The sequence below is a fragment of the Salvelinus fontinalis genome, chromosome 16, assembly GCF_029448725.1.
Source record: "Salvelinus fontinalis isolate EN_2023a chromosome 16, ASM2944872v1, whole genome shotgun sequence".
Lineage (NCBI taxonomy): Eukaryota > Metazoa > Chordata > Actinopteri > Salmoniformes > Salmonidae > Salvelinus > Salvelinus fontinalis.
In genome coordinates, this window is record NC_074680.1 from 47,369,827 (window position 1) to 47,384,734 (window position 14,908).

The 14,908-nt window shown below is 47.5% G+C and overlaps 1 protein-coding gene across 3 annotated transcripts in view; it reads left to right on the forward strand.

Moving 5' to 3' along the window:
• zfyve26 (zinc finger, FYVE domain containing 26) overlaps positions 1-14,908 on the forward strand; it is a 108,278-nt gene that overhangs the window by 38,996 nt on the left and 54,374 nt on the right. For all 3 annotated transcript variants that reach the window (XM_055865599.1, XM_055865598.1, XM_055865597.1), the window contains exons 22-26: positions 4,262-4,461; positions 6,512-6,616; positions 7,127-7,249; positions 11,492-11,668; positions 12,938-13,033. In XM_055865599.1, coding sequence (XP_055721574.1) covers positions 4,262-4,461; positions 6,512-6,616; positions 7,127-7,249; positions 11,492-11,668; positions 12,938-13,033 — 701 coding nt within the window. The remainder of the gene's footprint in view (positions 1-4,261; positions 4,462-6,511; positions 6,617-7,126; positions 7,250-11,491; positions 11,669-12,937; positions 13,034-14,908) is intronic.

Sequence of the window (14,908 nt, forward strand, 5' to 3'; positions counted from 1 at the left end):
GGACACCCCTACTCTGACCACAGAGAGTCAGGACACCGGGGTTAACACCCCTACTCTGACCACAGAGAGTCAGGACACCAGGGTTAACACCCCTACTCTGACCACAGAGAGTCAGGACACCCCTACTCTGACCACAGAGAGTCAGGACACCAGGGTTAACACCCCTACTCTGACCACAGAGAGTCAGGACACCCCTACTCTGACCACAGAGAGTCAGGACACCCCTACTCTGACCACAGAGAGTCAGGACACCGGGGTTAACACCCCTACTCTGACCACAGAGAGTCAGGACACCCCTACTCTGACCACAGAGAGTCACGACACCAGGGTTAACACCCCTACTCTGACCACAGAGAGTCAGGACACCCCTACTCTGACCACAGAGAGTCAGGACACCGGGGTTAACACCCCTACTCTGACCACAGAGAGTCAGGACACCAGGGTTAACACCCCTACTCTGACCACAGAGAGTCAGGACACCAGGGTTAACACCCCTACTCTGACCACAGAGAGTCAGGACACCAGGGTTAACACCCCTACTCTGACCACAGAGAGTCAGGACACCCCTACTCTGACCACAGAGAGTCAGGACACCGGGGTTAACACCCCTACTCTGACCACAGAGAGTCAGGACACCAGGGTTAACACCCCTACTCTGACCACAGAGAGTCAGGACACCAGGGTTAACACCCCTACTCTGACCACAGAGAGTCAGGACACCAGGGTTAACACCCCTACTCTGACCACAGAGAGTCAGGACACCAGGGTTAACACCCCTACTCTGACCACAGAGAGTCAGGACACCGGGGTTAACACCCCTACTCTGACCACAGAGAGTCAGGACACCGGGGTTAACACCCCTACTCTGACCACAGAGAGTCAGGACACCGGGGTTAACACCCCTACTCTGACCACAGAGAGTCAGGACACCGGGGTTAACACCCCTACTCTGACCACAGAGAGTCAGGACACCCCTACTCTGACCACAGAGAGTCAGGACACCAGGGTTAACACCCCTACTCTGACCACAGAGAGTCAGGACACCCCTACTCTGACCACAGAGAGTCAGGACACCAGGGTTAACACCCCTACTCTGACCACAGAGAGTCAGGACACCAGGGTTAACACCCCTACTCTTATGATAAGTACCACGGGATCTTTAGTGACCACAGAGAGTCAGGACACTCGTTTAACGTCCCATCTGAAAGACAGCACCCTACACAGGGTAATGTCCCCAATCACTGCCCTGGGGCATAGGGATATTTTTTTTAGACCAGAGGAAAAGAGTGCCTCCTCCTGGCCCCCAACACCACTTCCAGCAGCATCTGGTCTCCCATCCAGGGACTGACCAGGACCAACCCTGCTTAGCTTCAGAGGCAAGCCAGCAGTGGGGTACAGGGTGGTATATGCAGTGCACTACTTTAGACCAGGGCCTATAGGGCTCTGTTATCTAGTGCACTACTTTAGACCAGGACCCATAGTGCTCTGTTATCTAGTGCACTACTTTAGACCAGGGCCCATAGGGCTCTGTTATCTAGTGCACTACTTTAGACCAGGACCCATAGTGCTCTGTTATCAAGTGCACTACTTTAGACCAGGGCCCATAGGGCTCTGTTATCTAGTGCACTACTTTAGACCAGGGCCCATAGGGCTCTGTTATCTAGTGCACTACTTTAGACCAGGGCCCATAGTGCTCTGTTATCTAGTGCACTACTTTAGACCAGGGCCCATAGGGCTCTGTTATGTACTGTAGTGCACTACTTTAGGCCAGGGCCCATAGTGCTCTGTTATCTAGTGCACTACTTTAGACCAGGACCCATTGGGCTCTGTTATCTAGTGCACTACTTTAGGACAGGGCCCATAGGGCTCTGTTATCTAGTGCACTACTTTAGGCCAGGGCCCATAGGGCTCTGTTATCTAGTGCACTACTTTAGACCAGGGCCCATAGGCCTCTGTTATCTAGTGCACTACTTTAGACCAGGGCCCATAGGGCTCTGTTATGTACTGTAGTGCACTACTTTAGGCCAGGGCCCATAGTGCTCTGTTATCTAGTGCACTACTTTAGACCAGGGCCCATAGTGCTCTGTTATCTAGTGCACTACTTTAGACCAGGGCCCATAGTGCTCTGTTATCTAGTGCACTACTTTAGACCAGGGCCCATAGTGCTCTGTTATCTAGTGCACTACTTTAGACCAGGGCCCATAGTGCTCTGTTATCTAGTGCACTACTTTAGACCAGGGCCCATAGTGCTCTGTTATCTAGTGCACTACTTTAGACCAGGGCCCATAGTGCTCTGTTATCTAGTGCACTACTTTAGACCAGGGCCCATAGTGCTCTGTTATCTAGTGCACTACTTTAGACCAGGGCCCATAGTGCTCTGGTATCTAGTGCACTACTTTAGACCAGGGCCCATAGGGCTCTGTTATGTACTGTAGTGCACTACTTTAGGCCAGGACCCATAGGGCTCTGTTATCTAGTGCACTACTTTAGACCAGGACCCATTGGGCTCTGTTATCTAGTGCACTACTTTAGGACAGGACCCATAGGGCTCTGTTATCTAGTGCACTACTTTAGGCCAGGACCCATAGGGCTCTGTTATCTAGTGCACTACTTTAGACCAGGGCCCATAGGCCTCTGTTATCTAGTGCACCACTTTAGACCAGGGCCCATAGGGCTCTGTTATCTAGTGCACTACTTTAGACCAGGGCCCATAGGGCTTTGTTATCTAGTGCACTACTTTAGACCAGGGCCCATAGTAATCTGTTATCTAGTGCACTACTTTAGACCAGGGCCCATAGGGCTTTGTTATCTAGTGCACTACTTTAGACCAGGGCCCATAGGGCTCTGTTATCTAGTGCACTACTTTAGACCAGGGCCCATAGGGCTCTGTTATCTAGTGCACTACTTTAGACCAGGGCCCATAGGGCTCTGTTATCTAGTGCACTACTTTAGACCAGGGCCCATAGGGCTCTGTTATCTAGTGCACTACTTTAGACCAGGGCCCATAGGGCTCTGTTATCTAGTGCACTACTTTAGACCAGGGCCCATAGTGCTCTGTTATCTAGTGCACTACTTTAGTTATCTAGTGCACTATACAATTAATAGGTTGCCATTTGGGATGTTACCTTGGCTCTGCTTGAACAAAGTCACACTGTTTATGTTGTGTCTGTTTGGTGTAGAGACGGCAGGTCGCCTAGTGGTTAGAGTGTAGGGGCGGCAGGTCGCCTAGTGGTTAGAGTGTAGGGGCGGCAGGTCGCCTAGTGGTTAGAGTGTAGAGACGGCGGGTCGCCTAGTGGTTAGAGTGTAGAGACGGCAGGTCGCCTAGCTGTTAGAGTGTATAGACGGCAGGTCGCCTAGCTGTTAGAGTGTAGAGACGGCAGGTCGCCTAGTGGTTAGAGTGTAGAGGCGGCAGGTCGCCTAGTGGTTAGAGTGTAGAGGCGGCAGGTCGCCTAGTGGTTAGAGTGTAGAGACGGCAGGTAGCCTAGTGGTTAGATTGTAGAGGCGGCAGGTCGCCTAGTGGTTAGAGTGTAGAGGCGGCAGGTCGCCTAGTGGTTAGAGTGTAGAGGCGGCAGGTCACCTAGTGGTTAGAGTGTAGAGGAGGCAGGTCGCCTAGTGGTTAGAGTGTAGAGGCGGCAGGTCGCCTAGTGGTTAGAGTGTAGAGGAGGCAGGTAGCCTAGTGGTTAGAGTGTAGGGGCGACAGGTAGCCTAGTGGTTAGAGTGTAGGGGTGACAGGTAGCCTAGTGGTTAGAGCGTTGGGTCAGTAACCGAAAGGTTGCTGGATCGAATCCCCGAGTTGACAAGGTAAAAATATGTCGTTCTGCCCCTGAACAAGGCAGTTAACTCACTGTTGCCCGGTAGGCCGTCATTGTAAATAAGAATGTGTTCTTAACTGACTTGCCTCGTTAAATAAAGGTTCAATTAAAAATTTAAAAAATATCTACTGTGTTGACATTTTGGAGATATAATATTGTTGATATTTTTTAATTCATGGTGCCAATCTAGTTAGTTTTTTCCTTCCTGACACAAGCGCTGATTTTGTTCCCTCCCTCCCTCCCTCCCTCCCCTCCCTCCCTCCCTCCCTCCCCCCTCCCTCCCTCCCTCCCTCCCTCCCCCCCCCCCCCCTCCCTCCCTCCCTCCCCTCCCTCCCTCCCTCCCCTCCCCCCCCCCCCCCCCCCCTCCCCTCCCCCCCCCCCCCCCCCCTCCCCCCCTCCCCTCCCTCCCTCCCTCCCCTCCCTCCCTCCCCTCCCTCCCTCCCTCCCAGATGGTGAAGACAGTATAGGCCAGTTGTTCAGAGTACAGGACCCGTGTCTGAGGGCCCGTGTGGCCTTACAGGCCTTGGAGCGCTGGCCCCTCGGGCCCTCTCTGGAGCTACTGGAGTTCTGCCTCAATAACCCCCACGTGGAGGCCTCTCTCAAGGGGGAGCTGGAGCACAGGAAGACGGAGCTGGACATCTATCAACGGGTAACCGGAGCCTTTAATCGACGTTATTACCTACTTTATGATCATGTTATTTGAAGCCTGTCGATAAATGTTATTTGACAATTGAAACGGGAACTGGACACCTATCGATGGGTAAATATTAGAGATACTGTAGATTATAATAATATTATCGATGGGTAATCCTCATGTAGTTATTACAGGCTCTGTAAACATGATGTAGCTCAGTTGGTAAAAGTGCCAATGTTGTGGGTTCAACTCCCACAGGGATCACATGCATGTCAAATGGTAGTGGTATCCTAAATGCTAATGTTATTTGAAGCCAATCGGTGATTGCGAAAGCAGCCGCACAAATAATGTAGCACTTATTTCAGACTTTATTAGTGAGACAAAGCAAAGTAAATATTATCGATGGGACTTGCGATAGCAAGGTTTAAAAAAACAACAACAAAAAAACATTTTAAAAATGTGTAATTACTTTTTACCCAATCTACCTATTATTATAGTTATTCTTTACGCTACTCCTCTTACACAGTTTAAGATTATTTTTTTTTAAGTAATTTGAAATTAAATGTGCAGACTGGTCTTGATTAAGTTGCGTGCATACTACTATTTGAAACCAATTTATACATTTAAATTAAATTATAAATTATACATTTTAAACTATTCAACTTATTCAACATCATCCACTTTTATTTGGATTTCTTCAGCGTTCTTGGTTCCATTGTGACATCATGACATTTTATTTGGATTTCTTCAGCGTTCTTGGTTCCATTGTGACATCATGACATTTTATTTGGATTTCTTCAGCGTTCTTGGTTCCATTGTGACATCATGACATTTTATTTGGATTTCTTCAGCGTTCTTGGTTCCATTGTGACCCCATGACATTTTATTTGGATTTCTTCAGCGTTCTTGGTTCCATTGTGACATCATGACATTTTATTTGGATTTCTTCAGCGTTCTTGGTTCCATTGTGACATCATGACATTTTATTTGGATTTCTTCAGCGTTCTTCGTTCCATTGTGACATCATGACATTTTATTTGGATTTCTTCAGCGTTCTTGGTTCCATTGTGACCCCATGACATTTTATTTGGATTTCTTCAGCGTTCTTGGTTCCATTGTGACATCATGACATTTTATTTGGATTTCTTCAGCGTTCTTGGTTCCATTGTGACACCATGACATTTTATTTGGATTTCTTAAGCGTTCTTGGTTCCATTGTGATACCATGACATGGCAACAACGCACCGTTGGACACAAATCGGCTACTTACATTTTCTTGCCGACAACTTGAGACAAAACACTTTTAGGGTATGACACGTTGGGTCTACTTTTCTGCTATTCAAATCTGAAATCGGAACAGAAATATATTCTACCAATTATAGGGGTGCAGCTATTTTTTTTTTTTTTTATCTCCGACCTTTTTTTTAATAAACACCTGACGTTTTGACCACTTACCTAACAAGCTAGACAACAAGTTAAGAGGGTATGAACTCTTCCTCTCCTTCTCTACTATTCAAATCTGGAATCGGGAACAGAAATAACTTTTACCAGTCAAGAGGTAGACGTGTTTTAGTAACCCGCATCAACTATTTTGCATCTTGGGGGGTAAAAACTCTTGTTTTGATCACTTTCACAAAAACTTGACATCTTTGTCTACTTCTCTGCTATTTTAAATCTGAACACTTCTTCAACTTCCCCAAAAATACTTTTAAAGAGCTGAAGCAAGGCACACAATTTGACTTCATGTTAAAGTACCATCTACAGTGATCTCCAAAAGTATTGGGACAGTGACACATTGTTGTTGTTTTGGCCAGAAAGTGTACTCCAGCACTTTGGATTTGAAACTATACAATGTGGTTAAAATACAGATTGTCATCAGCGCACACACATACACCGTGCCGGCAAGAGTTTGGACTCCGGCCCACACCCTTCTGGCGCAAAACTTCTCTGCCATCTTTCCTGTCTTTCTCTCACGGTGTCTATCCACAATTAAAGAACAAAATAGAACTGCTTCCACTCCTTAAAAAACAACTGTTTAAAACATGAACAAAACCTATATCCCTAGATGTTGAACCTGGAGCCTTCGTTGCCGTGGGCCACCTGGCAGGAGCTGAGGACAGAGTCCAGGAGAGATCCCGAGTCCATGTTTTCTAGGATGTTGGAAGCCAGGGTGAGTCTCAGCACTGCGTGTTTATAAATAGCCTGACACCTTTTATTACACTGACGTTATAGACCTTGAGTCTATGCTGTCTAGGAGGGCTGGAGGCCAAGGTAAGTCCCACCACTGCGTTTATAAATAGCCTGACACCTTTTATAACACTGACGTTATCGACCTTGAGTCCATGCTGTCTAGGAGGGCTGGAGGCCAAGGTAAGTCCCACCACTGCGTTTATAAATAGCCTGACACCTTTTATAACACTGACGTTATAGACCTTGAGTCCATGCTGTCTAGGAGGGCTGGAGGCCAAGGTAAGTCCCACCACTGTGTTTATAAATAGTCTTTTTTTATTTTTATTTTTATCCAGGTTAACTTTAGCTCTAACTTTTTTTAATGGATGTTTTAGTATTTACAAAAACACAGAGCACCACATTTTTAGGGTTCTGTAAAAAGGATTAAACGGATCAAACGATGCTTCCTCTGCTGTCCATTTGATGTGTCCTGTCATCATCTCTCTGTCAGGAGTTTTCTCTGTGTGCCCAGTGGATGGCGCTGTTCTCGGTCTCAGACCACCTCAGATTACAGCTGCAGACGGAACACCTGCTACACCTGCTGGAGAAAGGACAGACTGACAACGCTTTCCAGGTGCATCTCTATTGTCTAAACTGTCTTCCTTCATTTCTTCTACTTCCTCACCTCCATATGTGACCGTCACGCTCAATTCGGTCTTATTTAGCAAAATTAGATTTATTTTTTACATTGGATAAAAGTAGAGACTCAGAGCTAGAAAATATTATATCATACACTACAGTTGAGGAACAAAGGGGAAAGTAATTCTGCTTTGAAATTTGATCAACTTTGAGAAAATGGCCTTTGAATATTTTGGTACACCTACTGGAGAGCTCTTCTTTGTCTCCACCCATTCAGCATCGTTCACACCCTCTTAAGCATTCGCCCCGCCCATTTCTTTAAGGGTTGATCCGAGCATTCTGTCCTAACAACAGCAGTCAAGCACCCAAGCTAATTGGCTAACGTTGGCTAGCTTGCTAGCTACTTCCAGACACAAATGAGAGAACAGCTCACTGAACATTACTCGCCCTAGCAGAGCTGGTTTGGCTGTTAGGTTACCCAGAGCGTTGGTGACTAACTGTGCTGGCAACAATTTACGTTTTTTTGCCAACGTTTACTGACACCGGCCATATTCAACGGGTGTTGAGCGTTCGTAAATTAGTCAGGTATTCTGCGCTCTGGCATACTCCGATGAGAGTGCTCTGAAATCGGAGTAGATAGCCAGAGTGAATTTACCAGCTATGTCTATCAACCGTTGTCGCAGTGACATTATGAACATTCTGTTGAAATAGTTACTTGCATAGTGGAGTCTTTTGTTTAGACATGTAGCTAGCAGCTAGCAGCTAGCTAAACAATGAACCGTAATCCAAACTCATGACATTACTACCCCGCATGAATCTACAGGTAGCTAACCAACAAGGTTCAATGTTAGCTAGCTAGCTAACATTAAGCTATAACTAGCAATGCAAATGACTCTGAGATATGAATAATATTACTCCACAGATCATACCGGTATCGTTAGCTAGCGAGCCAGCCAGCTAACGTTAGCTAGCTAGCTAACAGTATACTTGAACTTGAAATGAAAACGTCTTTCCGACTAAATTAGAAACGTGTAATATCTCAAAATGTTGCTAGCTAGACTATCTTACCCGTCCGTATACATGGATAGATGCTTCTCCCTCTCACGGATGCCATCGCTCATCCATATACTTACATGTACTTATTCTCATTCACCACTTTATATTTGTGTGTATTATTAGGTAGTTGTTGAAGAATTGTGAGATTACTTGTTCGATATTACTGCACTGTCGAAACTAGAAGCACAAGCATTTCGCTACACTCGCATTAACATCTGCTAACCATGTGACCATTAACATCTGCTAACCATGTGACCAATAACATCTGCTAACCATGTGACCATTAACATCTGCTAACCATGTGACCATTAACATCTGCTAACCATGTGACCAATAAAATGTGTTTTGATTCGACGGTTGCCCTTAATTTGAAGATGTAATCCGGAGACAGGTGTTTTCTCCACCTCCTTAGCCATCATACTCTAATTCCACCGATTTCAAAACTTGATCGCCCAGAAAGTGGAGAGCAACTCTTATGCAGTTGTACAACGCGATATATACAAGTATATATATGTAAAAAAGCTGTGTTAGACAGGATTACCTACACATACTGACCAGCTCCAATAGACAGAAGCGTGCTATCTTGCAGACCAATCCAACCTCATCTCTCGGCATGTTCAGCCCACTCATTACCCCAGCCAATCATAGCTAGCGGGAAGGTTGCTCACTTTTTCTGTGGCTAAATCAACTAGGCTCGTAATTTAACAATTGAATTCGTATTTACAGATGGCATACAAGTTTGTTATTCAGGCACATTACAGTTCACATGTTCCAGAAGTTTACACTGAAATGGCTCTCCTGTGAAATAGTGACGCACTACATGTGTCTAGTTTCCTGAAATGAGTCCCATTTATTCTCCTTCCTCTGCTCCGTTTATTCTCCTTCCTCTGCTCCGTTTATTCTCCTTCCCCTGCTCCATTTATTCTCCTTCCCCTGCTCCATTTATTCTCCTTCCTCTGCTCCGTTTATTCTCCTTCCTCTCCTCCGTTTCTTCTCCTTCTCCTCCGTTTATTCTCCTTCCTCTGCTCCATTCATTCTCCTTCCCCTCCGTTTATTCTCCTTCCTCTGCTCCGTTTATTCTCCTTCCTCTGCTCCGTTTATTCTTCTCCTTCCTCTCCTCCGTTTCTTCTCCTTCCTCTCCTCTGTTTCTTCTCCTTCCCTCTCCTCTGTTTATTCTCCTTCCTCTCCTCCGTTTCTTCTCCTTCCTCTCCTCCGTTTCTTCTCCTTCCTCTCCTCTGTTTCTTCTCCTTCCTCTCCTCTGTTTATTCTCCTTCCTCTCCTCCGTTTCTTCTCCTTCCTCTCCTCCGTTTCTTCTCCTTCCTCTCCTCCGTTTCTTCTCCTCCCTCTCCTCCGTTTCTTCTCCTTCCCTCTCCTCCGTTTCTTCTCCTTCCCTCTCCTCCGTTTCTTCTCCTTCCTCTCCTCCGTTTCTTCTCCTTCCCCTCCTCTGTTTATTCTCCTTCCCCTCCTCCGTTTATTCTCCTTCCCCTCCTCCGTTTATTCTCCTTCCCCTCCTCCGTTTCTTCTTCTTCCTCTCCTCCGTTTCTTCTCCTTCCCTCTCCTCCGTTTCTTCTCCTTCCCTCTCCTCCGTTTCTTCTCCTTCCCCTGCTCCGTTTATTCTCCTTCCTCTGCTGCGTTTATTCTTCTCCTTCCTCTCCTCCGTTTCTTCTCCTTCCCTCTCCTCCGTTTCTTCTCCTTCCCTCGCCTCCGTTTCTTCTCCTTCCCTCGCCTCCGTTTCTTCTCCTTCTTCTCCTCCGTTTCTTCTCCTTCCTCTCCTCCGTTTCTTCTCCTTCCTCTCCTCCGTTTCTTCTCCTTCCTCTCCTCCGTTTCTTCTCCTTCCCTCGCCTCCGTTTCTTCTCCTTCCCTCGCCTTCGTTTCTTCTCCTTCCCTCGCCTTCGTTTCTTCTCCTTCCCTCGCCTTCGTTTCTTCTCCTTCCCTCGCCTCAGTTTCTTCTCCTTCCTCTCCTCCGTTTCTTCTCCTTCCCCTCCTCCGTTTCTTCTCCTTCCCCTCCTCCGTTTATTCTCCTTCCCCTCCTCCGTTTATTCTCCTTCCCCTCCTCCGTTTATTCTCCTTCCTCTCCTCCGTTTCTTCTCCTTCCCTCTCCTCCATTTATTCTCCTTCCCCTGCTCCGTTTCTTCTCCTTCCTCTGCTCCGTTTATTCTTCTCCTTCCTCTCCTCCGTTTCTTCTCCTTCCCTCGCCTCCGTTTCTTCTCCTTCCCTCGCCTCGGTTTCTTCTCCTTCCCTCGCCTCGGTTTCTTCTCCTTCCCTCGCCTCGGTTTCTTCTCCTTCCCTCTCCTCCGTTTCTTCTCCTTCCCTCTCCTCCGTTTCTTCTCCTTCCCTCTCCTCCGTTTATTCTCCTTCCCCTGCTCCGTTTATTCTCCTTCCTCTGCTGCGTTTATTCTCCTTCCCTCTCCTCCGTTTCTTCTCCTTCCCTCTCCTCCGTTTCTTCTCCTTCCCTCGCCTCCGTTTCTTCTCCTTCCCTCGCCTCCGTTTCTTCTCCTTCTTCTCCTCCGTTTCTTCTCCTTCCTCTCCTCCGTTTCTTCTCCTTCCCTCGCCTCCGTTTCTTCTCCTTCCCTCGCCTCCGTTTCTTCTCCTTCCCTCGCCTCCGTTTCTTCTCCTTCCCTCGCCTCCGTTTCTTCTCCTTCCCTCGCCTCCGTTTCTTCTCCTTCCCTCGCCTCCGTTTCTTCTCCTTCCCTCGCCTCAGTTTCTTTTCCTTCCTCTCCTCCGTTTCTTTTCCTTCCTCTCCTCCGTTTCTTTTCCTTCCTCTCCTCCGTTTCTTCTCCTTCCTCTCCTCCGTTTCTTTTCCTTCCTCTCCTCCGTTTCTTCTCCTTCCTCTCCTCCGTTTCTTCTCCTTCCTCTCCTCCGTTTCTTTTCCTTCCCCTCCTCCGTTTCTTTTCCTTCCCCTCCTCCGTTTCTTCTCCTTCCCTCGCCTCTGTTTCTTCTCTTCTATCTTCCTTATTGGAAGAACAGAATAGGTGAAGGCAATAGGCGGGAATCCTACAGTATTAGGAAATCTCCTTTCACCTGTCCATTGTCTTTCCAATCAGTGCAGACGAAGGAAAGGAAAAGAGGAATCCAGTTTATACAATTGAGATGTGCCCCATCTGCCTGTAGTTGTTTCTCCTCTGTGCGCTATGTCATAGACTTTGTTTCTCATTGACTCTCTTCACTGTGATTGGTACAGCTGCTGGCGGGCCTATCCGACTTAACCTTGGGTCTGGAGGTGTGTGAGCGCGCTCTGGACCGCCGGCCCGGATTGGCTGCCTGCCACTTCCTGGCTAACTACCTCACTCTGCACTTCCAGAGCCAAGTGTCCCCAGCCCGCCGACGCCACATCCAGGACCTTCACCTGGGATCCAAGGTCAGCAGATTCAATTACCTTTTATTGTATCTGTGAGTTCTAGTGTTGATGGGTAGCCTAGCGGATAAGAGCGTTGGGAACTGAAAGGTTCAAATCCCCGAGCCGATGAGGTGAAAGACCTTGAGCAAGGAATTTAACCCTAATTGCTCCTGTAAGTCGCTCTGGATAAGAGCGTCTGCTAAATGACTCAAATGTAAATGTTTTTTTTCTGTGTTTTTATTGGACAAGGGAGAGAGCAGGAACGATGGGGTAGAGCAGGAACGGTGGGGGAGAGCAGGAACGGTGGGGTAGAGCAGGAACGGTGGGGGAGAGCAGGAACGGTGGGGGAGAGCAGGAACGGTGGGGGAGAGCAGGAACGGTGGGGGAGAGCAGGAACGGTGGGGGAGAGCAGGAACGGTGGGGGAGAGCAGGAACGGTGGGGGAGAGCAGGAACGGTGGGGGAGAGCAGGAACGGTGGGGGAGAGCAGGAACGGTGGGGGAGAGCAGGAACGGTGGGGGAGAGCAGGAACGGTGGGGGAGAGCAGGAACGGTGGGGGAGAGGAGGAACGGTGGGGGAGAGGAGGAACGGTGGGGGAGAGGAGGAACGGTGGGGGAGAGGAGGAACGGTGGGGGAGAGGAGGAACGGTGGGGGAGAGCAGGAACGGTGGGGGAGAGCAGGAACGATGGAGGAGAGCAGGAACGGTGGGGGAGAGCCGGAACGATAGGTGTGTCACCAAGGCAGTAGGTCTGATTTGAACCGACACTGGTAGGTGAGGAACACACACCACCAGATAGTGTTTTAAATGAACCTCTCTACTCTCTCCTCTCTGTCTCCTCTCCTCTTTGTCTCCCTACTCTCTCTACTCTCTCCTCTACACTCTCTCTACTCTCTTCTCTCCTCTCTGTATCCCTACTCTCTAATCTCATTCTCCTCTACACTCTCAAATCTCCTCTCCGCTCTGTCTCCCTACTCTCTCTCCCTCCCTACTCTCTCTACTCTCTCTTCTCTGTCTCCCTACTCTCTTTACTCTCTCTACTCTCTCTTCTCTGTATCTCTACTCTCTCTACTCTCTCTTCTCTCTCCTCTCTGTCTCCCTACTCTCTCTACTCTCTCCTCTACTCTCTACTCTCCTCTCTGTCTCCCTACTCTCTCTACTCTGTCTCTCTCTTTCTCCTCTCTCTCTCTTCTCTCTCCTCTCTGTCTCTCTCTTTCTCCTCTCTCCTCTACTCTCTCTACTCTCCCCAATCTCTCTCTCCCTACTCTCTCTACTCGCCGTCTCTCTCCTCTAGGTCCTCCTCACCCTCCCCCCCAACGTCAGACAGGACTACTTTCCCCTCCTCTCTGAGCCACTATTAATGCTGGAACAGCTCCTGATGAACCTGAAGGTGCCACCCAATTATTGTTGTTATAGTATTATTGTATTATGTGGACAAAAATATAAACGCAACATGTAAAGTGTTGGTCCCATGTTTCATGAGTTGAAATAAAAGATCCCCGAAATCTTCCAAATGCACACATTTCTCTCAAATGTTGTTGACATCCCTGTTAGTGAGCATTTCTCCTTTGCCAAGATAAATCCATCCACCTGACAGGTGTGGCATATCAAGAAGCTGATTAAACAGCATGATCATTACACAGATGCACCTTGTGCTGGGGACATAAAAGGCCACTCTAAAATGTGCAGTTTTGTAACACAACACAAATGCCACAGATGTCTCAAGTTTTGAGGGAGCGTGCAATTTGCATGCTGACTGCAGGAATGTCCACCAGAGCTATTGCTAGTGAATTTAATGTTCATTTTTCTACCATAAGCCGCCTCCAATGTCGTTTTTGAGAATTTGGCAGTACGTCCAACCGGCCTCACAACCACAGACCACGTGTAACCACGTCAACCCAGGACCTCCACATCCTGCTTCTTCATCTGTGGGATCGACTGAGACCAGCCACCCGTACAGCTGATGAAACTGTGGGTTTGCACAACCAAAGAATTTCTGCAGAAACCGTCTCAGGGAAGCTCATCTGGGTGCTCGTTGTCCTCACCGGGGTCTTGACCCGACTGCTCACCTCTGATGGCCACTGGCACGCTGGAGAAGTGTGCTTTTCTCGGACAAATCCTGGTTTAAACTGTACCTGGCAGATGGTAGACAGCCGGTATGGCGTCGTGTGGGTGAGTGGTTTGCTGACGTCAACGTTGTGAACAGAGTGCCCCATGGTGGAGGAGGGGTTACGGTATGGGCAGGCATACGCTACGGACAATGAACGCGATTACATTTTATTTGAATGCACAGAGATACCGTGACGAGATCCTGAGGCTCATTGTCGTGCCATTCATCCATCACCTCATGTTTCAGCATGATAATGCACAGGCCCCATGTCGCTATCATCTGTACACAATTCCTGGAAGCTAAAAATGTCCCAGTTCTTCCATGGCCTGCATACTCACCAGACATGTCACCCATTGAGCATGTTTGGGATGCTCTGGATCAACGTGTACGACAGCATATTGCTATGCGAAGGAGATGTGTTCACGCTGCATGAGGCAAATGGTGGTCACACCAGATACTGACTGGTTTTCTGATCCACACCCCTACCTTTATTTTTAAGGGTATCTGTGATTTTCGACAAGCAGGTGTCCACATACTTTTGATCATGTAGTGTATCTGTGACCAACAAGATTCATATCTGTATTTCCAGTCATGTGAAATCCATAGATTAGTACCTAATGAATTTATTTCAATTGACTGATTTCCTCATATGAACTGTAACTCAGTAAAATATTTAAAATTGTTGCATGTTGTGTTTATATTTTTGTTTGTTTTTATTTTGTGTGTGTCATATACAGTACCAGTCAAAAGTTTGGACACCTACTCATTCAACGGTTTTTCTTTATTTGTACTATTTTCTACATTGTCGAATAATAGTGAAGACATCAAAACTATGAAATAACACATATGGAATCACATAGTAACTGAAAAAGTGTTAAATAAATCAAAATATATTTTAGATTTTTCAAAGTTGTCACCCTTTGCCTTGATGACAGATTTGCACACTCTTGGCGATCTCTCAACCAGCTTCACCTGGATTTCTGTTCCAACAGTCTTGAAGGAGTTCCCACATATGCTGAGCACTTGCTGGCTGCTTTTCCTTCTACAGTCCAACTCATCCCAAACAATCTCAATTGGGTTGAGGTCGGGTGATTGTGGAGGCCAGGTCATCTGATGCAGCACTCCATCACTCTCCTTCTTGGTCAAATAGCCCTT